This window comes from Papaver somniferum, chromosome 2 (genome assembly GCF_003573695.1).
Source record: "Papaver somniferum cultivar HN1 chromosome 2, ASM357369v1, whole genome shotgun sequence".
NCBI lineage: Eukaryota > Viridiplantae > Streptophyta > Magnoliopsida > Ranunculales > Papaveraceae > Papaver > Papaver somniferum.
In genome coordinates, this window is record NC_039359.1 from 80,379,346 (window position 1) to 80,399,445 (window position 20,100).

Genomic DNA, 20,100 nt, shown 5'->3' on the forward strand with positions numbered 1-20,100 from the left:
TTTTCTTGTAGGAGTTCATTATGTTTGATGAACTATCAGGTGTTTGGTAATGCTTTACATAGATTCGAGTTCATTCTTAAAAATGAACACACAACAAAAATTTCATTATTATGAACAAAAAACAGAGTTCACTCTTTCGAATGGACACCTAACCAAACCAAAACTAAATCAAATCCGAAAACATAGTTCATTCTTTCAAATGAACACCCAATCAAAGTTCATTATTATGAACAAAAATCAGAGTTCATTTGTCAAAATGAACACCTATCAAAAACAAACTAATTCAAACCTAGAATAGAATTCATTATTTCGAGTGAATACCTAATAATTCAAGATCTAAAATAGAGTTCATTCTTTAACATGAACACACAACAAAAATCCATAAAAATTTAAAGCTCATTTGAAATCTAAGAACAACATATTAGAGAAACGTAAATGTTCATCGTCTTTATCATCTCCGTCACAGATCTACTTTATCTTCTTCATCAAAAAACCTAGAAAAAACGAAAGAAGAAGAAGAAGAAGAATTATTTTCATCATCGTCGTCGTCATCATCATCGCCATCTTCCTCATCGACTTTATCAACAAAAGAAGATAAAACAGAGAGAAAGTAGATCTAAAAAAATGAGGAGAGAGAAAACAAATTTGAAAATGATTCATTTCTCTCTTAATAATTGAGTATATATATACATATACATATATATATATATATATATATATATATATATATATATATATATATATATATATATATATATATATATATATATATATATATATGTGTGTGTGTGTGTGTGTTCCCAAAAGGATAATTATATCATTGGTGGCGTCATCCCGCGTGGTATTGTCCATCCCATGACCAAATAATAATTTCTTGGGCCAAACAGTAATATATATTTTAAAAAAGGTCCAAACAGACAGTTGACTAGGTCAACAAGACCAAATTCACTTTATTATATTATTCTAGGATTATATGGTAGTTTCTACAATCCCTAAACTAGATTCAAAGAACAGTGACCGGGCCGTTGAACTGTGACAGTAACACCAGCAACTCTATACGAGAGAGTTGGTCGTGATGCATGATCAAACTCGGTAGAACATTTTTTCTTATTGAACTGAAATACCCTCCTCCACAAGGAGAGATGCTAAAGAGCTAAAGTTGATCCATTTTTCGCACGCCGTGTAGACTCTGATAGAACATGAGCATCAAAGGAAAATAAACAGGATGAGAGAAAGATCTCTATTGCATTGTATTTCTTTAGATGACAAAGTCATAGTACATATACATGATTACAACGATAAAAAGGGGAAACAAAATATACAAAAGATACGTACAATACTTTGACATCATACAATATATATGTAGTTAAAGAGAAGATATGTATAAGATACACAATATCTCATAACACCCCCCTCAGACTCAATATGATGCTGAACTCATCTTGAGTCTGGAAAGAAAAAACTTTAGTCGAGGAGCAGGATGTGTCTTGGTGAATAAATCCGCCAATTGAAATTCTGAGCTTACGTGAGGAAGAATAATTGTTCCACGCTTAAATTGATGCCTTGTAAAATGACAGTCAATCTATATATGCTTAGTTCTTTCATGAAAAACGTCATTATGAGTAATTTGAATTGCAGCTTTGTTGTCACAAAATAGAGGTAAAGGCGTAGAAATGACAACTCTCATGTCGTCGAGTAACCATCGAAGCCATATGATCTCAGAAGTAGTATGAGCTAGAGCTCGATATTCTGCTTCAGCACTTGAACGAGATACAACAATCTACTTCTTAATTCTCCAAGATATAAGAGAGTCTCCCAAGAACAAACAATACCCTGTAATGGATCTCCTATCTGTAACATTTCCTGCCCAATCTGAATCTGAGTATGCTCTAAGAACAAGTTTAGATGTGGATGAGAACTGCAACCCTGATATAAGTTTCCCATGAGATAACAAGGTATTCTGAGAACAACATCATAATGAGTAGAACGAGGAGCTTCCATGAATTGGCTTACAATATGAACTGCATGACTTATATCAGGTCGAGTAATGGTTAAGTAGTTTGGACTCCCTACCAATTGTCGGTATAATGTTGGATTGGATAAAGGCATTCCATATGAAGGACCACGTCTGACATTCACTTCAAGTGGAGTGTCTGTAATTTTAGCATCAATAATTCCAGAGCATGCTATGATTTCAGATTCATATTTAGCTTGAGAAACGAAATAACCATCAGTTGATTTTCTCACCTCAATACCAAGAAAATAAATGAGTGTCCCTAGATCCTTAATTTGGAAGCATGTACTTAGATGATTTTTAAGATTTCTTATGCCTTCAATGTCACTGCCAGTGATAACCATATCATCTACGTACAATAGTAGGATAACAATACCTTTGTTTGATGATCGTGTAAATATTGTTGAATCATAGTAACTCTGTTTAAATCCATATTCAAGAATTGCACTACTGAATCTTTTAAACCAAGCACGGGGTGCTTGTTTCAGTCCATAGAGAGCTCGACGAAGTTTATACACTTTATTTGGAGCATGATCTAATCCAGGAGGAGGACGCATGTAGACTTCTTCTATCAATTCCCCATTAAGAAATGCATTTTTCACGTCCATTTGATGAAGATCCCACTGTCGAACAGCTGCAACTGCAATGAGTGTACAAACAGTTACCATGCGTGCAACATGAGCAAATGTTTCCTCATAGTCTATGCCATATTCTTGTGTATAGCCCTGAGCAACAACACGAGATTTGCATCGTTTAAGACTTCTGTATGACTTGGTTTTGACTTTGTATACCCATTTTCTTACAACAACATATTTTCCAAGGGGAAGATCTACCATTTCCCATGTACCAGCTTCTTTATGTGCGGTCAACTTATCTGTCATCAAATCCTGCCAATCTGGTATAGCTGCATCTTCTCTGTAGTTTCATGGTTCATAAATAGACATAAATGAGCAATGATAGTCAGAGTACTTAGCTGGAGGCCTTCGATTGCGAGGTGGCAATGTATCATCTTGAGAATCAGGCTCTCTTTACAAGGCAACATTGTTAGGTGGAGGCATTGAGTAGTCGGACACAGCTGGAATCTGATGAGTATCATATGTGTGTGAGACATTTCAATACTATACACAGGCATTAGAGATATATTTGTGCTAACTTCACTAGAAAAAGGATCAGTGAATACGAAGTTCTCAAAAAAGGAGGATTTACTGTTTGGAAGAGACTAAAATGGAACCTTTTCCCAGAAAGTTACATGTCTAGATACTCGAAGTTTTCTATTGACAGGATCATAGCAGCGATATCCCTTTTGTTCAATACCATATCCAAGAAACACACAGAGAACATTCTTTTAAGTAAGCTTATTGCGTTCACGCTCAGGAAGGAGAACAAAACACATTGAACCAAAGATTTTAAGCTCAAAGTAATCAGGTTTCTTACCATAAAGACATTCATAAGGAGAAATACCTCCAATGATGGTTGTTGGAACACGGTTGATGGTATAAACTGCTGTAAGGACTTACTCTCCCCATAAATTGGATGGAACTGATGCAGAAACTAGTTGAGTCCTAGCTGTTTCAATAATATGATGATGTTTGCGTTCTGCAACTCCGTTTTTCTCTGGAGTTTCTGTACAAGATAGTTGTAATAAAGTGCCTTGAGTTTTGAGAAAATCTTTGAAGGGAGTGGATATATATTCACCTCCTTGGTCAGCACGAAAGATTTTGATAGTTTTACCAAACTGAGTTTTGACCATAGTTGAAAAGGTTACATACAAGTTAAGAAATTCTGTTCTTGAACTAAACAGATAAACCCAAGTATATCGAGAATAATCATCAATGAAAATCACACAGTAAAATGCACCTCCTTTAGACATTACTGGAGATTTACCCCAAATATCAGAGTGAATAAGAGCAAAAGGTTCATTAGTTTTTGAAGTCTTGCATTAAAAGAAAGTGTTGATTGTTTCGCCAGTTTACAAGAGATGCAACTAGGTTCTTTGTCTACTTGTGTATCTCCTAGTAGACCTTTATTGACCATATATGAAAGACGAGAAAATGAAACATGACCTAGTCTAGAATGCCAAGACATGAAAGTAGATGTGGAGTGGGATGTAGTAGTTGAAGCTGCAGCATGATTTCTGAGTTTTGATGGAGTCTGAAGATGATATAATCGACCCACTCTACGGCCTATCCCAACTAGCTTCCCTGTTTTGAGATCCTGAATAGCACAACCAATAGGAGAGAAAATAATGTTAAAACCTTGATCACATAGTTGACCAATTGAGATGAGATTCATTGTAATCTTAGGAACAAGAAGAACATCTGGTACACAAATGTTATTTGAATCTCTAACTACCCCAATGTGACTGGAAGTTACAACAGTTCCATCAGCAGTGTGAATCTTAGGAGCAACAACTGGACAAAGATTGTCAAAAACTTTTGAATAATTAGTCATATGATTGGATGCTCCAGAGTCTGGATACCATCCAATTGAGAAAATACCTGAAGGAGTACAGAAGAAAGATGCAGCTGCAGTATTGTTACTGACTATAAGAGCTTGTTTAATCATCTCCCGTATGTCAGCAAGACTAGGTGATGATATATCAACTGGAACTGTTGATTGAGATGGTTCATATGGCAATGATTCAGCATATGGAACTGGTGCAGCAGAGAATCTACTTGAACCATTAAACCTGGTTGTACCATTAGCATTTAATCTCCGCATATTCCAGGAGGTTGGAGAAGTACAGTTTCTAGTAGAGTGTCCAAGTTATTTGCAGTAGTTGCACTGGGTGGTAGGAGTATCTTGCGGTATTGCAGAAGGTGGAAAGGTACAGTTCCTTTCTATGTGACCAGGTTTCTTGCAATTATGACAAGTAAGCTGTGAAGACTCACGCTGTGTCGAAAAATTATTCTTCTTATTGTTGAAGTTTGGACGAGATGCAGGCATAGCAAACACTCCTGAGATCTCTGGCTTGATTCATTTGCGTGTTGCTTCAGTAATCATCTCGGATAAAGCTGTTTCTACAGATGGAAGAGGTGAACGATGAAGAATGGCACCTCTAACTGATTCAAACTCTTCTCGCAGAGCCATCAAGAGTTGAACCAGTCTTGTATCTTCTCTATATTTCTCCCATATTGCCAAGTCAGTTTTCCATTTTGGCTCCATAAGTGAAAGTTGATTCCAAATCACATACATCTCAGAATGAAAATCAGAAATCGATTGATCTAGTGGTTGCTTCATAGAACGAATATCTTGTTCAAGTTTGTATCTTTGAGCAAAATTAATTTTTGTGTACCTTTTTGCAGGAAAGTCCCAAGCATCTTTAGCAACTTCAAAGCTGGTAAGCTGCATACTGATTGAAGTAATCATTGTGTTTCCAATCCAAGTCAGAATCTTGTGATTATTTATCTCCCAGGTTTCAACATCACTCGCTGATGTTTTTGTTTCCTTATCTTTGATGATATAAGTAGATGCTTTGGGTTTTGTTTCTGTCACGTCTATGTATTTCCACATGATTTTGCCTTTGAGAAAGCTTTTCATAAGAAAAGACCAGTGCGTGTAGTTAGTACCATCTAGTTTTGCAGTAATAGGTTGAAAATCTTCGCGTGACATGATTGTCCATAGGATAAAATAAAAGTAATTGGATTAAGGTTTATAACTGAAGGTAAAAGAAAAGGTGTTGAGGAAAAAGAGTAAATGATTCCTAGATGGCTTAAGCAGATTGTTTGTTTGCAGCAGAAGGTGTCCTTTCAGATCTTACCTCGCTCTGATGCCATGATAGAACATGAGCATCAGAGGAAACTAAACAGGCTGAGAGAAAAATCTCTATTGCATTGTATTTATTTAGATGACAAAGTCATAGTACATATACAAGATTACAACGAGGAAAGGGGGAAACAAAATATACAAAAGATACGTACAAGAGATACGTACAATACTATGACATCATACAATATATATGCATTTAAAGAAAAGATATGTATAAGATACGTAGTATCTCATAACAGACTCCACTTATCAGAGGTCCTCCACCGTCCAGAAAAATACCTATCAAAGTTGGGGTAATACCTCTCCTGAAGAAGATCATCACTAAAAGCCTAAAATCATCAGATCAGAAAACTACCCATAAAATCAATATGGTAGACACAATCACAGATCCAAGCAATAGTTAACCCTAGTATGTAAAAAAAATACCCACCAGATATAACCATTACAAATATCACAATCACACTATTATAAATGATTATTCGGAGTTCCCACGGGTATTACAACCACAAGGTCCACAATTGTAGGAGAGACGGACTATAACAGAAAAATGAAAACAACCAAACATAGGATAGAATCATAGTGACTACTAATCATATGTCTTAAATTTTGTCAGAACACTCGCCAATTTTACATGAACAAAATAAAATTAGTAAAGCATCTTATGTCTACGAAAGAGCACAGGGCGATATGTTGACCACGCTATCTCGGAGAACAAATGAAAATGTAAGAATGCAAAAAGGGTGATAGGCACGCAAGCCATTACAGCTAAAGGTATTGGAAACCATCCAAACTTTGGCCCAATTGCAATAGCTAGTGTCGCACTGAAGGCAACCATGATAGTAATTATAGAGAAGAAAAGTGTTGCAAGTCCTATCATCAGTCTTCTAGGCAATGACTCAAGGAAATATTCTTCTCTGAAACGTGAAGTTAATATCGATAAGAACATCCGAACTGATGTAATTGAAGAGAAAAGCGCTAAGCTGTCTGTTACAGCGAACACCATGAATGAGGCCTCATGTAAGAAGATTGGAATTCCTTTGTTGTTACTTCCACTTTCATAATTTCCACCTGGTACGGTGAAAGCAGTAGCGGAAACTACAGTAGCGATAAGAGTGGCTACTAGCATACATGATTCAGCTGTACCTTTCATCCAATCCCCTCCTTTCCTCACTAGTTCTTTATGCTGCTCTCTGAATAAAGCTTGGGGAATTTTCCCATCCTTGTTCCTTATTACTTTGTTTATTGGTAAAGAGATCTTTTCTACCTCCTGTACAAATATAATTACAAGTTGTGGTTTCAATAAAGTGGTTCTCCAGTATTGTTTTTAGAGCCCGTATATAAGATATATGTCAATATTTACATACCTTATACCATTGCAGCTCTCGTTGCATTTGAAGGGCAACACAAGATACTGAATTCAGTTGAGCAGGGGGTGCTAACTTGGCAGCCAAATGTAGAATAGTGTTACCTGATGTTTCGTCCCTTAAATAAACAAACGTCTTTTTAACCTCATCCATCTCACACACAAGATTAAATATTCTTTCATGACGCTCTTCAATTGCAATCTCAAACAAATTTAGCTTGTTCATTTTAAACCAAACTAGATCGGGGAATGTTTGGATACACTCGGCTACGACTTCAACTGTTCCACTTGTTATAGCCTTGCTCAAAATTTTAGTCGATGTGAGAATTTCCGATATTTCTGAATAACTAACTTCAGAGATTTGTTCACAAATGCATTTAACCAAATCTAAGGCTTGCTTATGCATCAACTTTTTTTTGTAGACCTTTTTGCTTCCTGGAACTGGAGAAATCAAACTCAAGTTATACATGAGAAATACGCTAAGCAGTTTATTAACGGTAAGAGGATTCTTGTAAAAATTTTAATTTTTGTGGCATTGTAAGCAGCATATGCTTGAAGACAATAAGGAGTCTAATATACATGTGAACTAATGCAACATTGTTAATGTATAGTATATACCTAGTTGTTTTACACCTTGCCACAACGCACCTTTCGTTGATTGGATCACTGCAATAAAAACCAAACATTTATACGGTTTTCAAAGTGTGTAGATAACTAAACAACATCAAGCGGAGCTAGCAAGTCATGTAAAACTTCGATAAATTAGTAGTTTTAAGACTGCTAAATCCTATCAATTTAGTAAAGTATTAATTTATCGATAAATTAATGAGCTATTAACATATGAACAAGGTAAAATTAAGTTTTAAAGATAAGTTTGTGGACCGTTTTCCAATAATAACAAGTAAATGGAGATGTTAATTTCAATTCAAATTCTTTATGGCATAATAATTGATAATATATTGCATATATGTGTGTAAATATAGATACTTTGATGTTATAATTAAAACAAGAAGAAGAACATAACAAAATCACTCCGAAATTTCGTAAGAGACTACAACATATTTGAGATGAAGTCCTATGTTATAATGTGAACAAGAAAGAAAAGAGTTTGGATTCCTATTTTGATAAGATATCATAATGTAGTGCACTGATTAATAATTTATATATTAGTTGGGCCCAGTAGAAGTTTAAATATTATCTTAAAAATTTAACGGGGTTATTAATTCAACACAATGGCCCAAGTCGGGACTGGTAAATGATATTATTTTAACGAAGTTATAAATTTATCACGGATTAATTTAATAAAGTTCTACTGTAAGAGTTTGTCCATACCTTCAGTAAAGTAGGTAAAAGAGAGAAACTTGTTCATTGTGGATTTTCTTCCTCTGATTGTTGGGAGGTCAGTGCCTTCTCTAGAGATGGGAGGAGATACAGGCAAGTCCACGTCAGTATCTGTGCCACCATATATCTACATTCTTAGTGTGCAAAAAAATTAAAAAAAACAACATGAAAAACGAAGAAAAAAAAATTGCATAGCCTTTTTCAAGCCCTTGGCAAGATGACCTCTCTTGGAGGTCACATTATAGAATTGATCATCAAGTTTTTTGTGGTGACTTGATAAATAAATGCGTGCAGGAAGAGTGATTACATGGATAGATGAAGTGTTTCCATGTAGTTAGTTGGCTTCCACTTTGAAATGCATATGACATCTTGGCCAATACTTCTAATGCACAAATACCATGTTTATCTTTGTCTGTTGCCAAATTTGGATACTCCTCGATCAGTTTTTTGGCAATTCCTGTGACAAGAAATATGGTTTTGTTACAAGATACATTTTTTGGTGTATGTGTACGTAAAATTTATGTTTCCTCAAAGTCTAATTACATAAGAATTCTGGAAAACAACCATTTCTCGTTGAATTTAACAATAAACTTTTCCCGAGTTCATCACTTACTAGACCAATTAGTTAGTTTCATGTCATGCATATACAACTTATACTTATCAGACCGATACGACAAACCATAAGGTGTGCCAGCTAGTGACATTTGTAAGAATAAAAACATTCAGTTTGAAAACCTTACCGTGGCAGCCTGCTCTAGTTATAGTGCAAATAAGTTCACCACCAGCACGACCGTAGAATGGACTACGATTGTTATGTTTAGTGACACTCAAAAGATACTCCATCATCTCCTTTTGTTTATATGATGAACAATAAGCAGCACTTGACAGCGGGATCCATCCATTTCTATTACGTATTTGGGGAAAGTTCGGGTTCTTTTCCACCATGACTTGAGCGGCTTGGATATTTCCAGCTATTGCAGCAGTGTGAAGAGCCGTATCACCATTGTTCATTTCTTTAATTTCCAGGTCTCTCGCTGACATTTTTCATACCAGCTCCTCTACGAAGTCCGTGTGCCCTGATCTTATAGCAACATGTAATGCGGTCTCAGATGATTTTGTGATACCTGCCGCCATCGCCTCTGCATCCGCTTGGAAGAACTCCTTAGACTTATTCAGGTCACCTTTTATTACTAATTTGTATAATTTCAATTACTTCAGGGGTCTCCTTTTGTTTCCTAAATAACATTCCAAATCAAAGATTATGCTTCTAGTTGGTCAAGAAAAAGATATCAATAGTGGATAATTTCTCTGCGAATCGAGCGACCAAAAATATGCCGACTCAGTGACAAAAAAATTCTTCAAAGTCTTTGATTAATCCTTACTCTGTTATTTTTCTTTGGTTCCTCCATGATTAACTTTATTCTGTCTATTGCATTAGAATGTTTTTAATATTTTTTATAAGTTTCTGAAATCTTATGCTGGAAAATTTTGGTTTTATCTATTTTCTTGTTGATAAAAACTTAAGATTTCATCTTTCTTCATGAGTTTCTAACATTCTTGTTTCTCCATAATGTGTTTATAGTTTCACCTATCTCTAATCGCGATTGCCTATATATTTGTTGTGATCTTATCGTTTGCTGAGTATATTCTCAAGCTTTTGCTTACAAAAATTTCATGTGTTGGTAGTAATGATATGTGTTTTTCTGTGGAATGAGTTTCAGCTCTGTTTCGAATCGTTAAGTCAAAGTTCAACTTTATCCCGTTTTTTGCCAATTCAAAAAATTTCAAACTCCACTATATCAGTTGTAAACGGAAAGTCAGTTTCCTATTTATTATGTATTGGTCAGCAACCAGCTATATTACTTGTTATACAATTAGATTTCCTCGATACTCTAATTTCCAAAGTTATATCCAGAATATATCTTTGTATTCATGTCACTCATTTTCTTGGAACCCTAATACTCATATTAACATGAATCCATCCCCCTTCTCCCTTCGGTCCCATCTTCAACATATAAATACTAACAATATGGAAGAAGGAAGCTCTGTTCAAGTGGGTGATTTAGTCAATAAGTTTATGCAGACTACTTTTAGATCTTGGCGACTCTAATGAGGTTGTGATCTTTCATTAAGAAAGTAACACCTTAGAGGAAGAAGAAACTAATTGGGAGGCTAGTGTTATTGGGAAAGTAATTATGGAGGGAAAAATGAATTTCCAATCAGTTTAGAAATATATTAGCTTCACTTGGCCTTTCATGACTTCAAAAGATATGAAGATTATTAAAGTTGAACCAAATATGATGATCTTCAAGGTTAGCAAATGGGATCTCTTGAATACAGTTATTGAACAAAGGCCTTGGATCATCAATAAACACCTACTAGTGGTCCATGATTATATACCAAGAATGATGTACACTGAAAAACATTGGGGTTTTCAGCAATTTTGGATTCAACTTAAGTATTTATTACCTGAACATATGAACGTTGCTTATGTTACCAAGATGGGGGAAGGTTATGGGAGAAGTCACAAGAATTGAACCTAAAGATGACATTCCGGTGGGTTGTGACCCTGTGAAAGTCTGTGTTAGCATATACCTTTCAATGCCTCTAAGAAGGGAAGTCAAATGTATTACCAATGAAGGAATTACCCGGAGGCAAAAAAAATTCTATGAAAGACAACCCATTGGCATCTGTACCGATTTCTATGTCATCAATCATTCTAAAGGGGCTTGTAAAGATGATGCTAATTATCTACTCAAAGCTCATGAGAAACCTTATTTTTATGGAAAGGTCAATAACATCAGGAAAAACATTACAATAGTTTCTGCAAATGATGCTTCTCATGTTTCCAAAAACAAAACTAAAAAGTTTGTTAAAACCACTGTTTTTGTCACTATTTTGAAACTAAACTTGAACAAATTAAGTTACAACCTTTTTTAGTGACATATAATTTTCCTAATGTAAGATTTCTTCAGACAGAAGGCCTTCGGTGGCCTTGTTTTAGCTGTGAAATTCTTGGTTATAAAGATAATATGATCCATGTTTTAATTCAAGATGATCCAAGTCAACTTGAATGAGTTCTTTCATGCATGTATGGTTACTATAATCCTTCAAAAAAGAAAAAATAGTGGGATTTCATTGAGGAGTTAGGTAAGAATACGAGACATGCATATTAATGAGTGATCTGAATATTCATCTTGTTACTTCTAATACTTTTACTTCTTCTTCAAGTGCTGGATAGGTTAAATTTTTGCTTCATTCTATTGGTCCTGAAGATATTAGTTTTATTTGCAAAGAACACACTTGGAGACGTAATAATATTGGTATAGGTTAGAGAAGATCTAAAATTGATATGGCATCGGATAATGCTAAATGGAATACTTAATTTCAGAACTCTAAGAAGTTCATGGTTCTGCATCTTTTGAACTCTTCAAAAAAAAATTGCAAAAATAGAAGGATTGCTCTTTCTAGACGGAATAGAAATCACTTTGGTGACAGTAAACACCCTAATTTCGCACAAATGTTGGGTCTAAATTAAAAATATTGTCGCGAACCGAATCCAGCAACAGACGCACCGCGAGTCCAAAATATGGTTTGAGAGTAAAATGGTATATGCACTGTGTGACCCAAATAAATCCACTTAGTACGAACATTTTGAAAGTCCACTTGTTAATATCAAAGGTCCTTAGTTGGACGTCCATATAGTGACCATGTTTTGTGTCCACTAAGTCCTAGTTGGACGTCCGTATCTTCTCCCAAAAATGCGACCAACGCTAAACATCGAGTCCTGTCCATTAATCCCCAAGTTGGACGTTACTAGTGGGACGTCTGCTCCCAATAGGCTAGCCATTTGCATTTGGACTAGACATCCACCAAAAAATGTCGACATTCTTTATATAGAATCCTGTTTTGAGGCATACAGACATGTTTTGAGGTATACGTTCGGCTAAAAATTATTAGTCGAATCTTGAAGTTATCAGCCGAACCTAAACAAAAATATAGGTTCCGCTGAAAGTTGAGTATGCCTCAAAAGAACTCGGTCTGTTTCAAAATAGGTTTCTTTAAATATTAGGTTCATTTGTTCCCAAATCTTTCCTTCCAACTAAGATTCTAGGCTTAATTGAAATCTTTTGCATTTTTGGTATTAATATCCAATGAATTTATAAAAATGAAAATAATATTTTTGAAAATGAGTAATAATATTTAGGTTTTAGAGTTCCACCGTTTGATCGTAGGCATTCAATCCTAGGGTCCCGGATGGTTGGAGGAGGCTACAAAATGGGGAGCTTTTCCATGAGTTTTGGGGGAAGATTCCTAGAGGATTAGGCATTCTAGTACGGTAATAATTCACTTTTCATAAGAAAGATTGAGACGGTGCTAGATTCGGTTTGCGGAAGCATCATATGTTGGTTCTAGAAATCCAAGTTACATTTCATCATCCGTGAAACAGGTACATCGTACAACCCTTGAGCTATTATGATGATTTGGTTTCGTACTCGCTGTGTGATGATGTTAACATGATGAAATAAATTGGAATTTTGTTTTCGTCCGTTTGTGTGCTGAAAGTGCTAGTCCTGTTTCATATATATGCTCTTATTCTTCTTCCTATCATATACCTTTGGATCCATCACATGCTAGAACTCAATTAATTAATTAATTGTCCTTGCATCAAGAGTGGAACGTTATTTGTGTTGAATACTATCATATATGAGTCTGTACATGATTTGCTTTGGAATAGTTTCATGTTCGTATGTCGTCCTCTTTAAGTGAATTTGTGCTGTTCATGTGTGCATCTGTCTTCACTGTTTTTGGAAGTCATGTTCTGTTACACTCGTGGGAGATTCTAGTCAAGCCTTCTTATGATTAGGTGTCGAGAGATTAGTAGACGTCGTGCAATACTAGTGATACAGTGTCTGGTATTCATGGTTCTATACGAATATTAATTGCATGCTAAAGGTGATAAGAGCAATATATCCTTATATGCTTCTTGCTGCTATGAGATGAAGTGTTTCTTAATGAGTAATAATAATGATGATGATGATGATGCTATATTGATTAATGGGAGATGATAATAATGGTATGTTGATCAATAGTCGGTGATAGAATTTTTTCTTTTTCTTTTTTTTTTTTTTTTTTTGACGCAGACCCACTGCCCCATCCCATTTAACCCCTACTGCTACTGCAGTTAGTACGCTAGTGCGTACACTGGGACTCGATCCCAGGTCTCCCATTTGGAGAGACGATGAGACATCCACTGTACTACCCACAGGGTTCTCAAATCTGTTGGTGTTTTGTGTTCCATGATTTGCTACCCAGATTTCGCATGATAATAATATTGGTTTGGGGTGAATGATATATTTGGTGATTGCTTCGTGATTTTGAAGTTTGATAATAATAATAATAATAATAATTTGGTCGTTTAATAATCATAATTTTGATCGTTTGATAATAATAATAACTCTTTTGATTTGATTGGGTTCTGTTTCCATTTACAGGGTTTGGTGCGTTGTTTATTAGATTAGTAATTCAATTAGTTTTTTTTTTATAATTTTATGTATTATTTGTTATTGCAAGTTAGAACCCTATAATCCCAAATATTAAGTAAAGCCAATTTTCGGATTGGACGGGATGCGTGTCTCACACTTTCCTAACCCGTAACTTGATTCCCGGACTTATTTTTCTGTTCTGGACCAGTGCTTATTTTGGGTCCCAATTCTCCATATTGGGTAACGACTTCCCTTATTAATAAGTATTTCCACGTGATTCCCATTTTTGATATTTAGAGATCCTAACGGATTTCGACGGTATCTACAGTGGGGACTTAGAGAATCTAACTTGAAACATAATTGGGATTTTAGGGTTTTAATTTTACACTACTTGGTATTTGCACACACACGTGAACGCACCCATTTGCACATTTGCATTACATTTTGCATCGTCAGACGTCTGATTCTTAGGAAAACAAGTGGCTAGTAAGATGAATCCGTGCCTTGGGCCTTAGGGGAGTTACCAGCTGAACCACTACAAGCCTTAGCCCAGTACTAAAGAAGACTAGTCTGACTACGTCTGAGGTATATTCTCCTAAGGTAGCCCAAGCCTACCCAAGAGTTAGTGAAACCTGCATGCACGTGCATTAATTGTAAATTGCATTCATTGTTGCACAAAATCCGAGGCATACACACCCTTGTGTTACCATATATTCTTTTTGTTTCCTTGAAAACAGGAACACAAGCACAAAATCTGAAATGAATATCGATACCGGGGCATTCTCTTGGTTGTGCGAAAAATTCCAATAGATGTTGGATACCAAGTTCTCAGAATATGAAGCCGAGATGAAATGCGAGACAAAGAAGTTGACTCTCACGACCATTACTGGGTCTCTAGGAAAACATGAGGTTGATATTGGGGATATAACAGACGGGTCAGCTGATCTCTTTGTAGAAGAACATGAGGTAAGCACTGTAAAAGAGGACTCAGGTAAGACTTTCACTGAAATATCCTGTTTTAATCCAGTCAATTCAATTCGATTAATGGAAGGTCAGAAATTCCCTTCCACCATTCATGTTGAAAAAACTTACTTGGTTGGTAAACCAGAGAATTGTATTCTTTCTAAAAATATTTCAGGAAATCAAAATAATTTTGGAAACAAAATATTTTACTTGGACAAGGAGCACGATTATACTGATGGAACGACTCCCAATGAAGAGGAAATGATCGAAGAGGACGTACCTCATGAAATCCTCAAGTCATTAGATCACTTGGAAGACAAGCTGGAACCAGTCGAAGAAGTAGAGTCGGTCAATATGAACACGGAAGATCAAACCCAAATGGTCAAGATCGGTACTACTTTGTCTTCAGAAGAAAGGAGGATGATGATCGATTTACTGACTCAGTACAAAGATATATTTGCATGGTCGTATGAAGATATGCCAGGGTTAGACACAGACATGGTAGTACATCACTTACCTATCATCCCTGGAATGAAGCCAATCAAACAGAAATTGTGTAAGCTCCGACCAGAGTGGTCTTTGAAGGTACATGACGAAGTGATCAAGCAATATGAAGCTGGGTTTTTAATGGTTACAAATTATCCAGAATGGTTGGCTAATATAGTACCGGTCCCGAAGAAGAATGGAAAAGTCCGAATGTGCATCGACTATAGAAATCTTAACAAGGCAAGCCCAAAAGACGACTTTCCCCTCCCCCATATTGACATCCTTGTTGAGAATTCTGCAGGGCATGGATTACTATCATTAATGGACGGGTTCTCAGGATACAATCAGATAAAAATGGCAGAATAAGATAGGGAGTTTATTACACCTTGGGGGATATTTTGTTATGTGGTAATGCCTTTCGGTCTTAAAAATGCTGGAGCTACTTATCAACGCGTGATGACTACTATTTTTCATGACATGATGCACAAGGAGTTGGAGGTGTATGTAGACGATATGATTGCCAAGTCCGAAAGAAGATAAGATCATCCATCAGACCTACAAAAACTGTTTGTTGTTGTATTTATCAGTAACCGACTCATCAATGGGGGGCAGTTTTAGGAAAATATGATGAAGATGGTAAGAAAGAGAGGGCGATTTACTATATCAGCAAGACATTATCTGGATATGAATCAAAATACTCAACATTAGAGAAAACATGCCTTGCCCTTGTCTGGGCTACTCAACGGCTTAGACATTACATGTTATCTCATTCGGTGCAGTTGTTATCAAGTATGGACCCACTTAAATATTTATTTGAAAAGCCAATGATCTCAGGGAGAACGTCCAGGTGGAAGTTGTTATTATAAGAATTTTATATCACTTATGTGACACAAAAGTCAATAAAAGGAACAGCAATAGCAGATCACTTAGCAGCGCAACCTATCCCGGATTGCGAGACACTCAGGACAGAATTTTTTGACGAACATATCCTTGCTGCTGAACAAGATGACGAAGGTGAATTGTGGAAGATGTATTTTGATGGAGCAATGAACCCCAATTGGCAAAGGAGCATGGGAAATTTTGATATCTCCTGATGAAGTACGCATTCCTATTTCTATTTAATTGAATTTCAACTGTACTAACAACATGGCTGAATATGAAGCATGCATTGCTGGCTTGAGAGCTGCCTTAGATTTATCAGTCAAGAAGTTGGAGGTATTTGGAGATTCCTTGCTGATTGTCAACCAAACACAGAAAGTCTGGAAGATCAAGGAATAAAATTAAGCTAGTTCCATACCATGAATGCCTTATGAAGATGGTGGAGAAATTTGATTGCATTACTTTTCATCATCTCTATAGAGACAGGAATCAGTTTGCAAATGCATTAGCTGCTTTAGCATCACTAATCCCGATCCCAAGAGATTCCACAGTCAAACCTATCGAGGTGGCACGAAGAGAGCAACCAGCTTACTGTTATGCGGTTGATATCGAAGCAGAAACACCTAACGGAGATCCATGGGAATTACTTAGAGGATCAGACGATGCCAGACGAGTTGAGCAGAAAAGAACGTCGTTACATACAACGCATGTCTTTTCAGTACATGATCCTAGGAGGAGTACTTTATAAGAAATCTTATGATGCGATTTTATTGAGGTTTGTAGATGGAGATGAAGCTCGACGTCTTCTTAATGGGTACATGAAGGAATCTGCGCCCACATATGAACGGACACATGTTATCAAGGCAAATTCTTCTAATGGGATATTATTGGACGACGATGGAATCAGATTGCTTCAAGTACGTGAAAAGATGCCATAAATACCAAATACATGACAATTTATTACATTTTCCACCGACCAAGTTGCACCCTCTTACATCACCATGTCACTTTTATGTTTGGGGCATTGACGTGATTGGGAAGTTAAATCCTTCTGCATCAGATGGGAATGGATACATCATAGTGGCAATTGATTATTTTACAAAGTGGGTTGAGGCAATATCCGTCAAGAATCCTACAGGGAATCAGACTGTTAAGTTCCTCACGAATAACATGATATGTCGTTACAGATTGCCAAATGAGATTATATCAGATAATGGGTCCAATTTTGTTAGCAAGGAGGTAAAAAGGGAGTTTGCAAAGTACAAGATCCAGCTAACGAACTCAACTTTTTATAGGCCGCAAACCAATGGTATTGTGGAAGCTGCAAACAAGACATTAGGCAGACTCTTGAAGAAGATGACCGAAACATACAAAGATTGGAGTGAGAAGTTACCTTATGCATTATGGGCCTATCGTACCTCGATCCGTACACCCACTGGTATAACTCCGTACTCTTTGGTTTATGGGACAGAAGCAGTTTTGCCCGTTGAAGTTGGAATTTCCACCTTACGAGTGATAAAGGAAGGCACGATACCGGAAGATGAATGGATAGAATCGAAGGTACAACAACTAAATTTGATCGATGAAAAGAGGATGCGTGACGCATGTCATGCACAAGCTTACCAGGAGAGGATAGCTGGAATTTTCAACAAGAAGGTTCATCTGCGAGGCTTAAAGGAAGAAGATTTAGTGCTTAAAGAAGTCAGACCTATAAAACATTCTGACCCAAGAGGAAAGTTCAAGCCTAACTGGGAGGGTCCTATATAATTCAGTAAGAATGTGAGATTTACGTAGAATCTAAGCATGCTAAGAAATCATTCAGTAAGAATGTCCATAGAAACACTAAACCCTTAGAGTTAATTCATTCAGACCTAGTTGACATGAAGTCATTTCAAACTAGAGGTGGAAAGAAATGGTTTGTCACTTTTATAGATGATTGTACGAGGTACTGTCATGTTTATTTTCTTAGAGGGAAGGACGATGCCTTAGAAGCCTTTAAGATATATAAACGTGAAGTTGAAAACCAATTGAATACTACCATTAAAACTTTTAGGTATGACCGTGGTGGTGAATATGAAATTCCTATTGGAAATTTCTGTGAAGAACATGGCATAATACATGAAACTACAGCCCCTTATTCACCTCAATCCAATGGTGTAGATGAACGTAAGAACCGTACCCTTAAGGATATGATGAATGCCATGTTTATTAGTTCAGGATTACCTTCGAACTTGTGGGGGGGGAGGCTATCCTCTCATCCAATTACATCCTGAACAGAGTACCCTTTAAAGGATCAGATAAAACTCCATATGAGTTATGGAAAGGTAGACAACCATCTTATGCTTACTTCAAAGTGTGGGGGTGCTTGGCAAAGGTGGCCATCCCTCCTCCTAAGACAACTAAGATAGGACCCAAAACTGTTGATTGTCTTTTTGTAGGGTATCCTGAGCATTCCAGTGCTCATAGGTTTATGGTTGTTAGTTCTGAAATTTCTGACATAGGGTTGAATACTATCATGGAGTCTAGGGATGCTGAGTTCTTTGAGAATGTATTTCCTATGAAACGTGATTCTCGGAAGAGATGTTTAGATGATCCCCTAGAATTTCCGTCAATCGGTCAGTCCTTATCTTTAGAGGAAGATGAACCAGAAATAGAACCTAGAAGAGGTAAAAGGGTTAAAACTAAGAAAACCTATCCTGGTTGTATTACATACCTAGCCGAGTCTGATCCTCAGAATTATAAAGAAGCCACGACTTGTCCTGAAGCTCCATGGTGGAAAGAAGCTTCAATTAGTGAAATGGATTCCATTCGAGAAAACGATACATTTGAACTTGTAGATTTACCTCCAGGGTCTAAGGCCATAGGTTGTAAATGGATTTTCAAGAGAAAACGTAATATAAAAGGAACTATTGAAAAATACAAGGCTAGGTTGGTAGCAAAAGGCTATAAACAAATATAAGGTATAGATTTCTTTGATACATATTCACCAGTGAGTAGAATTAGCTCCATTAGGATGTTAATTGTTATAGATTCAGTCCATAATTGATACAGCTTCATGTCGCTCTTCAATCGCAATCTCAAATATATTTCTTCCCTTCATTTTAAGCCAAATCATATCAGGAAATCTCTCAATACACTCCACTATAATTTCAATTGTCCCGTATGTAGTTGCCACCATGAATATGGATGTATCTTTGAAAAACTCTGAGATTTCCGAGTCACTCTTGGATATTTGTGCACACTACAAAACAGAAGGCCTCTAGGAACGGTCAGAAAAACATCCCAACAACCGGAAAGCCGTCCCAAAAAGATATTAGGGACGTTTGTTGCTGCGTCCCCAAATCCACCGTCACTAATACTATTAGGGACGGATTTGCCTTCTAGGGACGGTTCTGAGTGGCCGTCAGTAGTACTAATAGGGACGGCTTCGTCTTCTAGGGACGTTTTTTCTTGGCCTCCACAAATACTTCTAGGGACGGCTTCATCTTCTAGGGACGGTTTTGAAACGGCCGGAAAAACAAGTTAAAACCGCCCCTAGTGCATCATAGGGATGGTTTAACAATACCGTCCCTAGTATAAACTGGAACAATGGGGACGGTTAATCAATCGTCCCTAATATCTGAATATTACTGAAGCTCCATTTCCCTGCTTTAATTGGAAGAATGCCATCCCTCATACATTCACATACCAGGATTAGATGCCATACATCCACAAAACAGAGACAAATAGAATGCCATACATCCACAGAATAGAGAATCATAGACGAATTCATAGAAGATTATTTTTCTATAGATACTCAA

At 36.5% G+C, this 20,100-nt stretch overlaps 1 protein-coding gene across 1 annotated transcript; it reads right to left on the reverse strand.

The window, feature by feature from the left end:
- Positions 1 to 6,428: 6,428 nt before the first annotated feature.
- Positions 6,429 to 9,527, reverse strand: LOC113351473. Its single transcript, XM_026595452.1, has 5 exons — positions 9,227 to 9,527; positions 8,867 to 8,943; positions 8,478 to 8,613; positions 7,147 to 7,586; positions 6,429 to 7,049 (listed from the first exon to the last, which is right to left on the reverse strand). The coding sequence occupies exons 1-5, from the start codon at positions 9,525 to 9,527 to the stop codon at positions 6,429 to 6,431; spliced, it is 1,575 nt and encodes a 524-aa protein (XP_026451237.1).
- Positions 9,528 to 20,100: the final 10,573 nt, after the last annotated feature.